Source organism: Primulina tabacum, chromosome 11, assembly GCF_025594145.1.
Source record: "Primulina tabacum isolate GXHZ01 chromosome 11, ASM2559414v2, whole genome shotgun sequence".
In the NCBI taxonomy this organism is placed as follows: Eukaryota; Viridiplantae; Streptophyta; class Magnoliopsida; order Lamiales; family Gesneriaceae; genus Primulina; species Primulina tabacum.
This window is the reverse complement of record NC_134560.1, coordinates 11,749,817-11,767,218: the sequence shown is the minus strand read 5'-3', so window position 1 is coordinate 11,767,218 and position 17,402 is coordinate 11,749,817. Positions and strand designations below refer to the sequence as shown.

At 39.0% G+C, this 17,402-nt stretch overlaps 1 protein-coding gene across 1 annotated transcript in view; it reads right to left on the bottom strand.

Moving 5' to 3' along the window:
• The window catches only part of LOC142519636 (DNA-directed RNA polymerase III subunit 1-like), a 72,146-nt gene that overhangs the window by 944 nt on the left and 53,800 nt on the right, over positions 1–17,402 (bottom strand). The window contains 14 exon segments of the mRNA XM_075622673.1: positions 1,235–1,439; positions 1,699–1,778; positions 1,847–1,960; positions 2,040–2,195; positions 2,666–2,817; positions 2,905–3,052; positions 12,868–13,173; positions 13,286–13,489; positions 14,421–14,519; positions 15,077–15,268; positions 15,967–16,266; positions 16,480–16,608; positions 16,695–16,705; positions 16,905–17,174. Coding sequence (XP_075478788.1) covers positions 1,235–1,439; positions 1,699–1,778; positions 1,847–1,960; positions 2,040–2,195; positions 2,666–2,817; positions 2,905–3,052; positions 12,868–13,173; positions 13,286–13,489; positions 14,421–14,519; positions 15,077–15,268; positions 15,967–16,266; positions 16,480–16,608; positions 16,695–16,705; positions 16,905–17,174 — 2,366 coding nt within the window.

The following is a 17,402-nucleotide window of genomic DNA, read 5'->3' as shown; positions in this document are numbered from 1 at the left end:
GAAGTTTAAAAATCCAAAGTTGTGGAAATATCAGTCAGAAATTCTTTGTTGTCAACGAAACCTAATAAACCTAGTAAAGGAAGGCCTGTTCTGCAAACTAATTTCCCAGACAACTAAAAATCACAGTATTTATTAATAGCCGATCGTTGCTCTTCTTTTATTAATGATTTATAGTATTATAGAATGATGGTTTATGGCTTTACGTTATGGTATGAATGGTAATTAATGTGATAGAATGGAACAGAGATGAGAATGGATGAGTATAATAGAAGGTCGATCTTGAGCCAAATATGTAATGGAAGCGCAAAAACGATATGAAAAAATTGTGGCAGTAGCTGTGATTTTTAGTAAATACAAAGCTATAACTTTCATGTTTTGAGTTTAGTTCAAATTATTGTGGAAGATGAGCCAAAGTGACAAATTACTTTTACGGGGAAAATCTTTCCAAATTTTTATTAAAATGAATTCCTTTTTCCAATCTATTCAGTTGTGGTTTTGTAATTTCATTTAAGTCAAAGGGTGTTACATATAGTAACAGAATGTAGAAGAGAACAAATGGATTCAACAATCCGAGTATTTCTACACAGCCATGGAAATAAAAAAGCATACAATATTCACTTGCCATTGAAACCGCTAGCCAATTTCTGAAAATGTGCTTGAATGAATCTCCCCAACCAACTCTCCCCCTTTTATTTTCCCTCCTCCAGTTCCTACTTCTAGTACGTTAATTTCGTTTTCAGCCCACTATTCTTTCTAGGCCCAATATGCTTGAGAGCCCACAACATCCTGACTCATTGCCTACGCAGTTTACTTAAGGTTGCCATATTTCATGGTTGACAATTGCATAACTTGGAAAGATTTAAAAAAAAAACAGATAATTTAGATTAATTCCCAATGCTCATTGATTATGTGATATGACAACTTTCTCACTCTATCCTCTTGGTCAAAACTCCAGTTTTTCTCCTCACACATGCATATTAGGATGTACAAATAAATGTGAGCTTGCTTCATAATGAAATGAATCATACAAATTGTATACAAGTTAGCTTCGCCCAATACGAGCATATAATTGAAAGAAAATGCGAAACTTATTGAATAGAAATTATAGTTGACAACGATGGTCAACTAGGTAGTAGTTGTCCGCATTGATGCCATGCAGTAAGGTCATAGTTGGACAACTGCAGTCTCAAAGACCATATACCAGCAAATATCAAATTCTGAAAAATGAAATTACCTTGGATGTCATTAAATCAGCCAAAAGCATCATGTGACGTGTGTCTATGGTTATTCCATGACTTGACATGGTTAATTGCATCTCATCAATAATCGATTTTCTTGCAGCTTCGATTCCAAGTGTCTTCCATACCTCAATAACGTGATTACTCGTAGTTTTACACCCATTAACTCCTTGAATGCCCATGACAGATAGCAGTCCAGTCCTGTACGTCAAAACAATAGCAAAACAACTTACCAACATAATCTAAATAACACTATATTGAATGCTGTATGCCATGAATGCACTTTTAGTTGTACATGCTATATATACATGTATGTATGGCAACTGGGTGCCTGGAACACTAATGGAACATAAAATGAATGTTGAATAATGAAAGCATCCAAACAGAATTATAACATATTTTCATCATAATTTTTGAGCCTATAAAAGGAAAATAACAAATTAAACATCAAGAAACATACCCTTCTACAAGCAAATCAAAAGTTTCCTTTCCATTTTCCACGGTTTTCTTTATCATAGCCCGTTCAACGGAATTGATTCCCTGACATAAAACAGCAATACACATTAGCATTTCGGAGGCTTATTCAGAAAGAAAATTCGAAGTCTCACCTTCACAACTACTTTGGAGAGCTTTTTCAGAAGCCCTCGGAGTTCAAATTGAAGTGTACTTCTATCAGTTTGCAGAACCACTTCCAGTTTCTTGGGATTCAAGACCTTAACTTGCTGCAGCATTAGTATCAGTAAAAGCCAAGCTTCTATACAAACACAAACAAAAGGATGGATAGCTGAGGCACATTCATACCTGCTCCTTCAATTTCATTTTTGGGGTACGCAGAATTGATTCTTTTACTGTATATGCATCAATAGATAGTTGTGAATCCTGTAATCTTTTAACATCAAGTGTTATAACTACGGATGCCTTCCTTGATGCTTGAGACGTCTTAATACTTCTAGCCACCTACGGAGTACAGATATAAATTCGTCAATGGACCAACTTGATACTTCGCAATCACATAAAACCACAAAGCAAGGAAAATTCTCTTGAGTTGCACGAGCCGAATTTCAACAAACACTAAAGTCAGCAGAAAAACCTGACTGTTCAAAAGGCATTTGATGCTCGATGATAGCAAACTGGCATTGCACAAATTTTAAGCCAACTATTATCATAATAGAGACAAAAACTCTAAACGCATGTGCCTAAAATCTGATAAATAAAAAGTTATAAAGGCAATGACAACGTGATGCAGACATAACCTGCAACAGGACCTTTACCATACAAAATCACCGCCTAAAGACAACAATTCAAATGCCATGTCCCAATTACTTAGCACTGTTACAAAAAATTCCCAATGCATTTTCCCCTAAATTCTCCCAGAATCTCCATTATGTGCAACTGCATAATCCTCAATTAATATGGATGAAGATTACCTGCTATAAGAGTGTTTTCTCAATATGACCTTTTACTATTCTTGCACTTATCTCGTTGTCCACATACTCAAGTCTTGCAGATATAATTGGAGTGCTGATCGTTTTAGCAGCATTAGTTACTTCCAATATCCTAGGAACCCCAAGGGTAACATCTATCGTATAATTAAGATTAAACTAATTGAAAAAACAATAAAAAGGAAGATAATGTTAGTTAAGCATATTTTATCAGAGAAGGATACTCATGCTGGCAACTCCAGCAAAGTGGAAAGTTTTCAATGTCATCTGCGTTCCCGGTTCTCCTAGACTCTGTGCTCCAATTGCACCAATTGCTGTCCCAGATTCAATTTTCTTCGAATGGTAACGAGAGACACATGTTTCTAAGAATACCTAAAAATTTATGCAAAATTACTTATCAATGCATGAAGGAGTATCTTAGATCTGTACAGACGAATAAATGCACAAATATGGAATCATCACAACCATAAGTTCAGTTAACCAGGACCAGAAGATAATAAAGGGGTTACACTGCACGACTGAATCCTTTTTACTTGCTCTCATCAGAGAATAGGAAATAAACAAAAACAGTAAAGAAAAAGCAAACCTTCATCGTTGCACAGTGCTCAATTTAAACATTAAGATATTTCGAAAATAAATTAAACATGATGTCGAATTATTGAAAGTTAGGAGAGATATACGTAATATTTAGTTTCTCCTTTTATTAATATTAGAATCCTAGATTTAGTTTTATTTTGTTTCTAATTTATTTGATTCTGTTTTATTTCCTAGTTTTAGGATATTTCCTGATCTCCGTTCCTTGTATTTATACTATGTTTGACATTAATAAAATTCAAGAATTCAGTTTATCAAATTCTTCATGATATCAGAGCGACCATGGTAAAACACAGTCTCGCCACAAGAACCTCTTCGGAGGAAAAATCCGATATCCTTGAGTCGAATCCCAACCCTTCCAATAATTCTCTCCTTATCACTCCTCACCGCCTTACAGGTCCGAATTACTTGCAATGGTCCCAATCCGTAAGAATGTTCATCTGTGGACGCGGCAAAGAAAAGTACCTCACCGGAGAAATTGAAGCCCCAGCAAGGACTAATGCCGGCTATAAGAAGTGGAAGACGGAGAATCACTTAATCATGTCATGGCTCATCAATTCCATGAGTTTGGAAGTAGGTGAGAATTTCCTTTTCTACGAGACTGCTAAAGATGTTTAGGAGGCAGTCCGTGAGACGTATTCAAGTTCCGATAACACCTCGGAACTGTCGGCTATTGAATCAGCCCTTCACAACCTCCGGCATGGAGAACTCAGTGTCACCCAGTACTATAATGCCCTCACCAAACAATGGCAGCAACTTGATGTTTTTGAAACCCACGCTTGGAAGTGCCCGGATGATGGTCCCAAGATTGTGGAGCAGAAGCGCACCTTCAAGTTTCTACTCGGTCTCAACAAAGAACTAGATGATGTTCGAGGCAGAGTAATGAGTGCCAAGCCATTCTTGGGTCTTCGAGAAGCTTTTGCTGAGATTCGCCGCGAAGAAAGCCGCGAGAAGGTCATGATGGGCCCACCTTCTACCTCGGTTGATGGTTCTGCCCTCCTCGGGTCTTCACTCGGTGCTACTGGAGCAACTCAACAAGAGAGGCGTACGTAAGTCACGGCCAACATGTGAGCACTGTTCCAAACCAGAGCACACGAAGAACACTTGCTGGGTTCTCCATGGCAAACCTTCTGATTGGAAATCCACCCGTCCTCCGACTGCCAAGACCAACCGCGGCCTCTCAGTTCAGCCCTCAGGCGACCAGGCCAACGACAGTCCGTTTTCTCCGCAACAGATTGAAGCACTGCAACAAATCATGTGTGCAACCTTAGCGCAACATGCTACTGGATCTAAATCCACCAGCCTTCACGCTACCAAAGGTACAGAAGTTCTTGCTCTAATTTCCGCTCAGCAGTTCTCGTGCTCTTGGATTGTCCACTCGGGTGCCTCCGACCATATGACCGGCAACCGGAATCTCTTTACAACATACCAACCCAATACCGACTCTCTCCATGTTCGGATTGCGGATGGTACCAAGTTCCGGATTGCTGGTTTCGGATCCGTACAGATTTCCTCCGACCTTACTCTTAAATCTGTGCTGCATGTTCCTTCTTTGTATTGCAATTTATTGTCCATTAGTAAATTGACAACCGATGAACAGTGCTCGGCTAATTTTTCCAATAATGTGTGTTTTTTCCAGTAGTTGGGATCGATGAAGACGATTGGCAGTGCTAGGATGTGCTCAGGCCTCTATCTCCTCAATACAAGTCTATCCAGCCTCGAGTATCGCTCCCATTCATGTTCAAATTCTAGTTTTGGTTTTCATATAGAGTCTGGAAGTGATGTTATGCGCTTACACTTTCAGTTAGGTCATCCAAGTTTCTTTTATCTTGAAACATTGTATCCGAATTTATTCGTTAATAAAAATTCGAGGTTTTTTCATTGTGATATATGTCAACTTGCAAAACACACTCGGGTCTCATATAATCCTATCCCATACAAACCTTCTCAACCATTTTCACTCATCCACAGTGACATTTGGGGCGCATCTCGGATATCCAATATAAATGGAGCCCGGTGGTTCGTCACCTTCATCGACGATCATACCCGCCTTACATGGGTCTTTCTTATGAAGGACAAATCTGATCTCGCCCATATATTTCCAGCCTTTAACACTATGATCCAAACACAATTCAATACCCGCATTCGGGTTCTCAAGTCTGATAATGCCCGTGACTACTTCAACACCAACTTAGGATCCTATTTCACCAAGCAGAGCATTGTCCAAATCAGCTCTTGGTCGACACACCGCAACAAAACAGGATTGCCGAAAGAAAAAACCGTCACCTTTTAGAGGTCGCACATTCCCTCCTATTCTCCATGAATGTGCCGAAATACCTGTGGGGAGAGGCTGTTTTGACCGTTGCCTATCTTATCAATCGGCTCCCGTACCAAGTCTTGCGGTATGTCACCCCTTTTCAAACCCTATCGTCCAGTTTCCCACATATTAATACATTATCGTCTCATCTCCCACCAAAAATATTTCGTTGCACAGCTTTCGTTCACATCTACCCTCATTCCCGTAGTAAGCTTGATCCTCAGGCTACCAAGTGTGTATTCATCGGGTACTCCTCTAACAAAAAAGGATACAAATGTTACTGCCCCGTCTCTCGAAAAACATTCACAACTATGGATGTTAAATTTTTTGAGGATACTCCTTATTATCCCAAAACTGTCCTTCAGGGGGAGAAACAACCTACAATCGATGTACCGTTTTGTAAAATCTTTCTTGATCCCGAACCACCTGAGTCAACTACACCTACTGTCCCACCGAACCCGAACCCACCAGCTACCGAAACCCATGTTAGTCCACCCACCTCGCCAAACCTCCAAGTCTATACGCGAGGTCAGGGGGAGTGTGAAGCTCCAGCACATACTACACTTGCCGCTGAAGATACCACTACACCGATCCCAATTCCAGAGACAACTACACTAAGCACTCCGACTCCAGCCCCTCAGAATGAGAATCTGGAAGACTTGCCTATAGCTGTACGGAAAGGTACTCGTACATGCACTAACCATCCGATTGATAGGTGGGTCTCCTACGGACGTTTCTCCCAGTCCTACCGAGCATGTCACGAAGCTGGATAATATCTACATTCCGAATATCATACAGGAAGCACTTCTGCATCCGAGTTGGGCTGAAGCAGTGAAATCCGAACTCACGTCTCTAGAAAGGAATGGTACGTGGTTGATTATCGAATTGCCACCTGGAAAAAGAGCGGTGAGTTGTAAATGGATTTTTACGGTGAAGTTTAACGCTGATGGGAGTGTTGAGAGATTGAAAGCTCGATTAGTGGCTCGTGGGTTTACTCAGTCTTATGGGATCGATTATGAAGAGACATTTGCGCCGGTTGCGAAACTCAATACTGTCCGGATCCTCCTCTCCTTAGCAGCGAATCTCGATTGGAAATTGCAGCAATTAGACAGTAAGAATGCATTTCTTAATGGGGACCAAGAGGAAGAAGTGTATATGGAAGTTCCCGCCGGTTTAGTGGTTCCGAATGAACCAGGGAATCAAGTGTGCAGACTGCATAAGTCCATCTACAGTCTTAAACAATCGCCGAGAGTGTGGTTTGGAAAGTTTTCCACGGTGGTTAAAGACCAGGGGTTTGTCCAGTGCCAAACGGATCATACGCTCTTTGTTAAACATTCTCAAGATAATAGAATTGCCATCCTTTTTGTGTATGTGGATGACATTATATTAACTGGAGATGATGAAGAGGAAATCAGTAGTATCAACGCTACGTTGGCTCGGACGTTTGAGGTGAAGGATTTGGGACCTCTCCGCTACTTTCTAGGTATGAAAATTACCCGTTCAAAGAAGGGCATATCCGTTTTCAGCGGAAACATGTACTCAATCTACTTAGCGATACTGGGATGCTCGGTTTTAAACCTGCATGCACACCAATGGTATCGACTCGAGAGGCCGAAGGTGTACCCGAAGGAGATCCCGTCGAGAAACAACGGTATCAACGGTTGGTGGGACGATTGATCTACCTGTCGCACACACGACCGGACATTGGCTTCGCGGCTAGCTACGTAAGTCAGTTCATGCATAATCCGAAGCAATGCCACATGGATGCAGTCTACCGCATGCTTCGGTATCTGAAGAACTCTCCCGGAAAGAGGATTTTATTTCAGAAACATGATGATTGTAACATCATTATGTTTTCAGATGCTGATTGGGCAGGAAGTCGTATTGACCGAAGATCTACTACAGGTTACTGTTCCTTCGTATGGGGAAATTTGGTGACTTAGAGGAGCAAGAAGCAACCCGTTGTGTCAAGAAGCAGTGCTGAAGCTGAGTTTCAGGCTTTGTCCTTAGCCATGTGTGAAGGGATATGGATTAGAAGAATGATGGCTGAATTGAAGATGTCGTACCATGAGTCTGTGATCCTCAAGTGCGATAATCAAGTTGCGATTAGCATTGCTAAAGACCCTGTTCATCATGTCCGTACTAAGCATGTCGAAATCGATCGTCACTTTATTGCCGAGAAGATTAAGAGTACCGAAATATTACTGCGGTATACTCCAACTCGTGAACAACTTGCGGATATCTTGACCAAAGCTTTGATTGGTCCTAACTTTGATGAATTATGTAACAAGTTGGGAATGTATGACATTTACGTCCAAACTTGAGGGGGAGTGTCGAATTATTAAAAGTTAGGAGAGATATATGTAATATTTAGTTTTTTTTATTAATATTAGAATCCTAGATTTAGTTTTATTTTGTTTCTTATTTCCAAGTAATTAGTCATTAAAGAATTATGACAATAAACTGGGAGATATATTTAGTTTTTTCTTAATTAAGCAGCATTTTCAGTATGTGGGCAGAAGGCTTCAACATAACTAACTATACTGTCATGTCACATGAAAATATCCATGATCGATTTGTTATGACTAGTGCTAGCACATGATTGAAGGGCTTGACTGATTCGATAGTACGAATAAAGAGAAAAGCCAATAAAATTAAATTTCTTTCAGCCCAGTGAAAATTTAAAAAAGAAGAAAGATTACTGAAAATTATGAAAAGAACAATATATACATACATATATAAATTGCTGAAGCTCAAATATTCAGATAGACAAGACAGATCAATATTTGTACTTGATTAGTTCTCTGGTAGTATAAGAGTCCTCGTACAAGTGAACTAGGAATCCTTGTTCAAGTGAATTAGGAATATTTTTTACTCTTTATTTCTAACCTAATAAAATTCGACTCTTCCCAACCCATGGGTTTTCTCTCTACATGGTATCAGGGACCTTCATCGGTCCATGAGTAAGTACGGTATGGCCTCACCGCCTCAGCACCAGAAGCCCCCCCCTCCACGACCATCGCCCATTTCTTCCATTCTGTCTGATAGTACATCCATTCTCATCACAAATCATAAACTCAATGGGCATAATTATCTACATCCTCCCAATCGGTTATGATGTTTGTTTGTGGCAAGGGCAAGGATGATTTTCTCTCCGATGTGGCTCGCTGTCCGGCCAAAGATGATAAAACTTTCAAATCCTGGAGATCAAAGAACAATATGGTGATCTGGTTGATCAACTCTATGACAACTGAGATTGGAGATAACTTTCTGCTCTATCCCATGGCCAAGTACATCAAGGACGCTACTCGAGAAACTCATTCATGTAAAGAGAATGTTGTTGAACTGTTCGAGATCGAGAGTCGTTTCCATGAATTAAACCAGGTCGATGGCTCTGTTACACAATATTTCACGAGCCTTGACAAAAACTGGCAGCAACTTGATTTGTTTGAAACACAAAACTGGAAGTGCCCTGCTGATGGGACAAGTTTTCGGGCCATCATTGAGAACATCTTTCAATTTAATGGGCCCCATTACCCAATTACCTAATTTGATGAAGTGAGAAGGTGTATTCTTGCCTTGAAACCACTGCCCACACTACGTGAGTCGTTCTCCCAGACCCACCATGAAGAAAGCCGGCAGAAACTAATGCTCGGCCAATCCCCTACGGCTGCGCAATTGAAGGGTTTTGCTCTGGCCTCCCATCACACCCTACTAGTTAAGCTGCCCACTCCTGATCACTCTGATTTCCCAGCTGGGAATACTCCTCAATATTCGGATGCCTCCAACAGCATGCGACAGGGGCATTTTTTGTGTCCTAAGTGCAAGAAACCCACACATACTTGGATACATGTTGGAATCCACGGCAAGCCTGCAGATCAGAAGCTTGCCCGTGATCGAAGGGTAAATTCTGCTTCAACAGCTGACAGTAAATAGGATCAGCAACCGTTTAGCAACTAGCTAATTGACACTTAAGAGTGCAGTCCACAAAGGGATTATCCCCTCTGCCTTACACTCCCAGACAGTTCTTTCCAATGTCTAGATAATTGATTCAGGATCATCAACATACATGACTGGGAATTTGAGGTTGTCCAATTCTTACTGCCCGTTTACGACTTCCTGCTCCGTCAGAATCGCAAATGGAACTTGCTCCCCAAGTGCTAGGTTCGGGGACGATAGGTATATCGAAGGACCTATCTTTACATTCTGTTCCGTTTGTCCCAGATCTTATTTGTAATTTGTTGTCTGTCAGTTGCCTGAATCGGTATCTTAATTGCATCACTAAATTTGTGCATGACTCTTGTATTTTTCAGCACTTGGCATCATGCAAGACGAATGCCAATCCTGATTGTTGTGATGGGTTGTATCTCCTCAAAGTTTTGTCCCATGCATTATTGTGTAGGGCACCCAAATTTTTCGCATCTTGAGAAACTATTTCCTTCAATATTTCGTAATAAAAGTTACAAGTTTTTAATTGTGATGTGTCAATTGTCTAAACACACATGGACTTCTTTCTCACCACAACTGTATAAACCATCGCAGCCTTTTTCTTTGATTCATAATGACATTTAGGGTCCCTTTAATATAAAACATAGTTATTTAGAGCGCAAGGTGCACTAAAGCGCTAGGGTACCCTAGAGCTTAAAGCGCAAGGCAAATGGCACACTTTGTCGAATTAAAGCGCATCTAGCATAAATTTTAAAATTCAATATATATAAAGTGATTTATACAATAAATCTAAAATATTACACATAACCAGAAAAAAACATATAATCATCTAAAATTCATTAGTAAGTCATCAATTCATAATATATTGAGGAAAAAAAACTTCAAATATATAAACAACCGGGACTACTTTAACTCTGTTCATCTTCACTTGAGGTGGCCAGATCCTTACTTTTTACTCACAATGTTCCAAACATTTTTGGGGGATGTTATCCTACTCTCCACTTATCTGATCAACTGAATGCTCTCTCATTTCCTCCAGTATAAGGCTCTCATTCAGTCTCTCCAAGCCTATTTCCCTACTTCACATTGTTTCAGATATCCCTCTCAAAATTTTTGGTTGCTCGGTGTTTTTTAACGTACATCCTCATAACCGTTGTAAATTTGATCCCCGCGTTATCAGGTGTGCATTTTCCTTGGCTATTCTGCAAATCAAAAAAGTGCTACTCTTCCATCACAAATAAATTTTATTCTTCCATGGATTTCACATTTTTCGAACATGAGCCCTTTTAAGTTTTATCCCAATTATATAATTAAAAGGGAGCTAGCACTCAGTGAATCTCATCCTTGGGAACTTGAAACATCTGCCTTACCACAACTGCAACCTACGGTAACATTAGATGCCCCTACCACTTCACCGGAGCCAAAACTACGCACACCATCACCGAGTCAGCAAATCGGCCACCACAAGTCCATGCGAGTAGGAAGCTGCACCATAAGGATACTCAACAGCACCCCACACAGATACAATAGAGCGCTAACTCGACCACTGAGCCAACGTTCATTGATGATACACAAGGTATGAGTAATTTAAATTATGATGATTATCATTGATTGATTGATGATGATATGTTTATCGCACTAGGAAAAGGTGTTCGGTCATGACACAACATCCTATATGTAAATTTGTTTCTCTTGAGAAATTATCACCTGCATATCGAGTGTTTGTATCCAGATTAGACCAGGTTCAGATTTCATCAACCATAGAAGTTGCTCACCAAGTTCCTAACTAGAAGGCTATTACCTTTGAAGAAATACGGGCACTTCAGTAAAATAATACTTGGATTCTTAGGGAACTCTCTCATAGAAAACCGACAGTTGAGTGTAAATGGATCTTCTCATTAAAGCACAAAGCTGATGGTGCTATCGAATGGCTCAAAGCTCGATTGGTAGCAAATGGATATACAAAATCACATACCGACTACCAAAAGACTTTTGCTCTTGTGGCCAACCATGATACCATTCGAGTTCTTCTAAAGATAGTTGCAAACCTGGATTGGCCATTGTATCAACTTGTTAAAAACGTCTTACTCAATGATGATATGGAAGAAAAGATTTACATGGATATCCCACCTGGTTTTGAGACTGCGTCTACAACCAATAAAGTATGCAAGTTGAGGAAATCATTGTATGGCCTAAAGCAATCGCATCAGGTATGGTTCCATCGTTTCTCAAATGTTCTAAAAATAAATGGATACACACAAGGTCAATTTGAACACACTTTATTCAGCAAACTCTCCGGAGAAGGAAATATCCCAGTCCTCATTGTTTATGTTGATGATATTGTTCTTACGGGAGATCATATTGAGGAAATGGCGAGTGTAAAGGCCTTACTCTCAAGGGAAACTAAAATGAAGGACCTTGGGGTTCTCAAATACTTTCTGGGAATGGAAATGAAAAGATCATCTCTAGGGATTTCAATATCTCAAAGGAAATATGTGCTAGACGTCTTCAAGGAAACCGAAATGTTGGAAAGCAAACCAGTAGAAACGCCAATAGAAGAAAATGTTAAGCTTGACGTAGACAGTGACCTCCCTATGGTTGACAAAGAAGATACCAAAGGTTAGTTGGAAAACTAACACACGCCCTGACATCAATCGGTCAGTTTATTAATAGACCTGGAAAAACCCAGATGGATGTTGTATACCGAGTTCATAGATACCTCAAAAAAATCCAGACACGAGAGATTAAAGTGTATAACGATGCTGATTGGGCTGGAACTCACACTAAAAGGCATTCTACATCAGGGTATTATACATTTTTGTGGAGAATTAACTCGGAGATGCTAGAAGCAATATGTGGTGGCACACAGAATTTCAAGCTCTGGCTCGTGGGACAAGCGAAGGTATGTGGCTGAAAAAGACTACTCGCTGAATTAAAGATTAGGGATGGACGACCCATGAAAGTAAGGTGACAATTTTATAGGTGAGAAGACTGAGAACAAACTCATTTATCTCAGCTACATCCCCAATAAAGCACTTCCATGTTTTTTCCCAACCGTAAACCAAAATGTTGTACATAAACAGTCACATCAACTCTACAAATCTCATCTCCCTTGCAAAGCTTAATTATTTGGTATATTGACTAAATAGAAACAATTATAAAAAATAATAATTTAGCCATATACACATATAAGTTTGAAAGTGTAAATAATGCGCTACTATGTTTCAACTAAGTTTCCAATATAATCCAAAAAACACTTGGGAGAATTCAAAACAAAGGTGAGAATCACCTCTAGTCGAAGGAATCGAGAAGCGGAAAATAAAATTACCTGTAGTTGCTGCCTAGTGATCCCTACAGTGTTTGCAGCAACAGTTTCTAAATGAACTTGATACTCGCTGGAATCTTGTCCTTCATGCAGTTTCAGGGCAAGAGTTGATTTTCCTGAATTCTCTTGGATAAACTTCGATAACAACACAGAAAAAGTCTCCAAGCATCCTTTTTGAGGCGGCAAATCCAGTGAGCACCCCCCTTTAGTGACATTGAATTTTGAGAGTCTTTCATCAGTTATTTCCTCTATCATATTCTTAATATCTTGAGTAGATAAAATCTGCTGCCCTAATGCAGGGCAGGTGGCCTGTCAAGTTAATAATGGAAAAGGACAAATAAATATAAGTGAGGACTTTGTTGCTAGTTGGTGACTAAAAATATCCTCAATAGACAAGGAGAAAAACGGCAGGTTCCAAGACCTTCACTTTCATAAGTAATCTTTCAAAGTTCAATGGAAGTCCACTTTTCCCTTCCATCTGTGCAGGATCCATACCATCACCTCCATATATAAACTGAACAATGCAAGCACTTGAATTTCTAACGGAATTGTCATAGTAAACAGATAGGTCCTCCATAGATTTCATTAGTCTACGCGACAAGTACCCCGTTTCAGCAGTTTTAACCTGCAAGAATAATAATAGTCTTTTGAGCTGGATTAACAACGGCCGCTTAGAAAGATAACATCACTCAAGCATGAAAAAGGTGTGTTGCTTCTTCACATAATATGTATGCCTGCCTCTATTTCTCTTATATTTTAGAACACAACATCATGCAAGTTTTTCTCCGAGATTTTATTGTGTTTTAAATTGAACAGTTACGTTCAAATTTAGGAGGTGCAAAAAATCAAAGAATACATCCAGGAACCATATTTGATATTGTTAAGATTACGATGTGTGATTGGACTGTAAATAGTTAAAACGAATAGTTCCTACATATTTGTTACAATATTTCATATTTATAAAGAGATGATGACTACAACTAAAATAAGATATCTTTATTTCACTACTACAACTCAAAATTAAGGAAATACCACCTCACTTCATTTATACATCTCACCATCTAAGTTTTCAACCAACAGAAAGTTAGGTAAGTACCCTCCATCTAATTTCTCACCTCATGCAGTTTCTCCGACCAAACACACCAAGGTCACCAAAGGAAAATAATATGGATGGCAGGATTTAGGAAAAAACAAAATTGCCTAGCAAAACACACATTTTGTATGACCAAGTTTACACATGATATTATACTATTCTCATGGTCAAAAAACCGAGCCCAAAGCATCTCAATCCCAATACATTACACTTTTTGTGAACCGGAGACCAACATATTTTGCAGAGTGCAAGAATTAACAATGTAACTGGGCTATGGTCAACTTTAAAGAAAGATGCAGAAAATAGAAGTGCCAAATAAGTCAACTGTATTTTAACTTTTATCCCTGATGGAATTCTAAAAGCATGCAGAGATCGTTGGGGACACATCACACACTCGTAGAGGAAAATTTTCAATTTGTTATCTTTCGTTTCCATAATTAGAAAATAAAAAATTTATCCCTACCGCAGTATCTACGAGACCTTCTCTCCCTCCCATGGTGTGGAAAAAAAATTCTGTAGCAGTTAATCCAGAATAAAACGAATTCTGAACAAAGCCTTTAGCCTGCATTAAAAACACAAAATCGATGTTAGGTCTTGCACACATTCTTTTTTTGACTTTGAGTTGAACTCACGAAATGGTGATAACTTATTTACAGACAGCAATCAATTGTAAACCTTAGCTCACTGGGAGGCATATATAATTTAATGATAAACACTACTTTATCTTATTTGAAAGATTAAGCATGTGTTTTATTTAATCATGGCAATGTGGATGTACACTGATCCATGTTATCTTGAAATGTCATCAGGCTTATACTACTGCTTGAAATTTCCTGGGGCAACCTGTCTTAGGATTTCTCTGGTTTCTGTTTATAATGGTGGTCAAGTTAAATGCCCTGAAATTTCCCTAGGCAATTCATCTTTTAGGAATTTCCTTGGTTTTTTATTACAATGGAGACCAAGTTATATGGCCTCATCGTATGTCTGCATTCCATTCACAAAACAATTTCAGGCAACCTACCAGTTATTTTAAAAGAACTATAAAAATAAAATCAAAGGTAATCTAGTATCCCACAAACCAAAAAATAAAAATAATAATTATCGAATACGACGGTATACATCTGGGTCCTTCACTTCTCTTTCAAAATGAGGCAGAGTTCGATCAATGAATCCATTTGGAGCTCGACGACCACCAACAGATTGTTGACCGACACATGCAATCATCTGGCAAATGTTAATGGGAGATCCTTTGGAACCACACTGTGACATGATTAAGGGGCTGTTCCTCCAATTCAGATTATCCATACAAACCTATCACAAACAAAAATTTACCATGTCCAATAAGTATATTAGTCTAAAATGTAATAAAGAAGGTGAAACTAATGACTGAAGAAATTTCTAAAGATACTATAAATACACATTTTATCAACAAAAAAAAGTTATAAGAAATGATATTTTATTAATAAAATAATCAGAGTTAATTACAATCAATGACTAGTGGTCAACTTTCAACAGAAACTACATAAAATCAATGCTCTATCAATGATACACATAAGCCTAATCTCTCAATATATTTGAGATCGACACATTCTTAAATTCAACATGAGTGCCAATCCACATAACAACTTTGATATTGATTTATCCCAGCACTCGTCACTATTGTCTTCCGTATCTTCAAAAATTCTTCGATTTCTTTCTAGCCACACTGTTCAACGTATGCCGTGAACCACCACTTGCCAAAAAATTCTTCCTCTCCTAACAATTAGTTGTCCTAGATCCATAGCGAATAGATCATTCGTTGACTTAGGCACAACCCAAACCAAGTCCAGTTCTTTCAAAGCTCTAACCCACAAGCCGCTCATGAATGAACAATGAATTAGCATATGATCCTATGCTTCCGTATCATTCCTACAACGCACACCAATTGGGACTCATTGCAATTGAGGGCCACTTTTTTGCATCATCTCCGAGGTCGGCAGCTTATCCAGAATCACTGTCCACGAAAATACCTGAATCTTTGTTGGAAGTGGGACTGGGACCTTCCAAATAACATGGAAATAAGGAAAAACGGGAAAGTGACTTAAGAAAGATTTGACTGAGAAAAAACCAGAAGGATCCCCACTCCATACTCGATAGTCATCTACCCCTTCAATCAACCTAATCCTATTTAACAAACCTAATAACTCAGACAACTCTAAAAATTCCTCGTCTCTCACAACCCTTCGAAAATGCAAATCCCATGATTGGGAAGACGAGGAATTGTCAAATTGAACAAAGTGTGATATAGGCATATTATGAATCACAAATAGCTGAAATAAAGCCGGATAAAGGTCTTTAAAGGAAGAATTCCGCCACCAAATGTCTTCCTAGAATCTAGCCTTGTTACCTTGTCTAACCTTAATCGTAACTAAATGTTGAAAAGTCAGGTATGATCGGGAAATAACTTTCCATGGGCATCTGAATGTCACGTTTCTTGCTAAACCTGCATCTCACCCATTCTCTTGTAACTCGTATTTACTCACCATGATCTTCCACGATGTCCCATTTTCCACATAAAACCTCCACCACCATTTCCCCAACATAGTCTTGTTTCTCAAAATAATATTCCCAATACTCAATCCGCCCTTTTCTTTAGGCTTGCACACATGTTCCTAGGCAACCAAGTGACTGTGTACTTCACCATCAGCTGCATCCCATAAAAAATTCCTTCAAATTTTCTCCATCACGTCCGCTATACCTCTTGGCATCCTAAAAAGAGACATGTAATAAATTGGGAGTGCATTTAAAACTGATGTTATCAAAGTTAGTCTTCCCCCTCTTGACAGAAAAGCTTTCTTCCAATTTGCCAATTTTTTCGACATCTTAGACAGAATGGGTTCCCAGAACGAGGCTTGTAATGGATTTCCACCTATAGGCACTCCCTACTAAATCGGCCACTTCTCTTTACCACATCCAATTTGCAGTGCTAACAGTTCAAATTCTTCACAATGGATACCCAACAAAGCACTATTTTCCCAATTGATTTTTAATCCAGACATATCGCAAAATAATCTCACAACTTTCACCAAAAACCTAATATGAACCTCTTTCTTAACAAAGAAAAGTGTATCGTCCGCAAACTGAATATGAGATATCTCTATCTTGTCTTTTCCAACCTCGATCCCTCTGATTAAATTCTTGTCCTTAGCTTTATCAACCAATCTCCCCAACATATCCACTACCAAATTAAACAAAAAATGAGACATGGATCACCTTGTCTAAGCACTTTATGAGCATTAAATTTACCCCTTGGCCTTCCGTTAATCATAATAGAAAATGATACGTTCGACACACATCCTTTGATCCATTTTCTCCATCTCCCTCTAAACCCCTTTTTCCTCAATACAAAATCCAAAAAATCCCAATCCACATTGTCACCTTTTCGAAATCCACCTTCAATACCCAA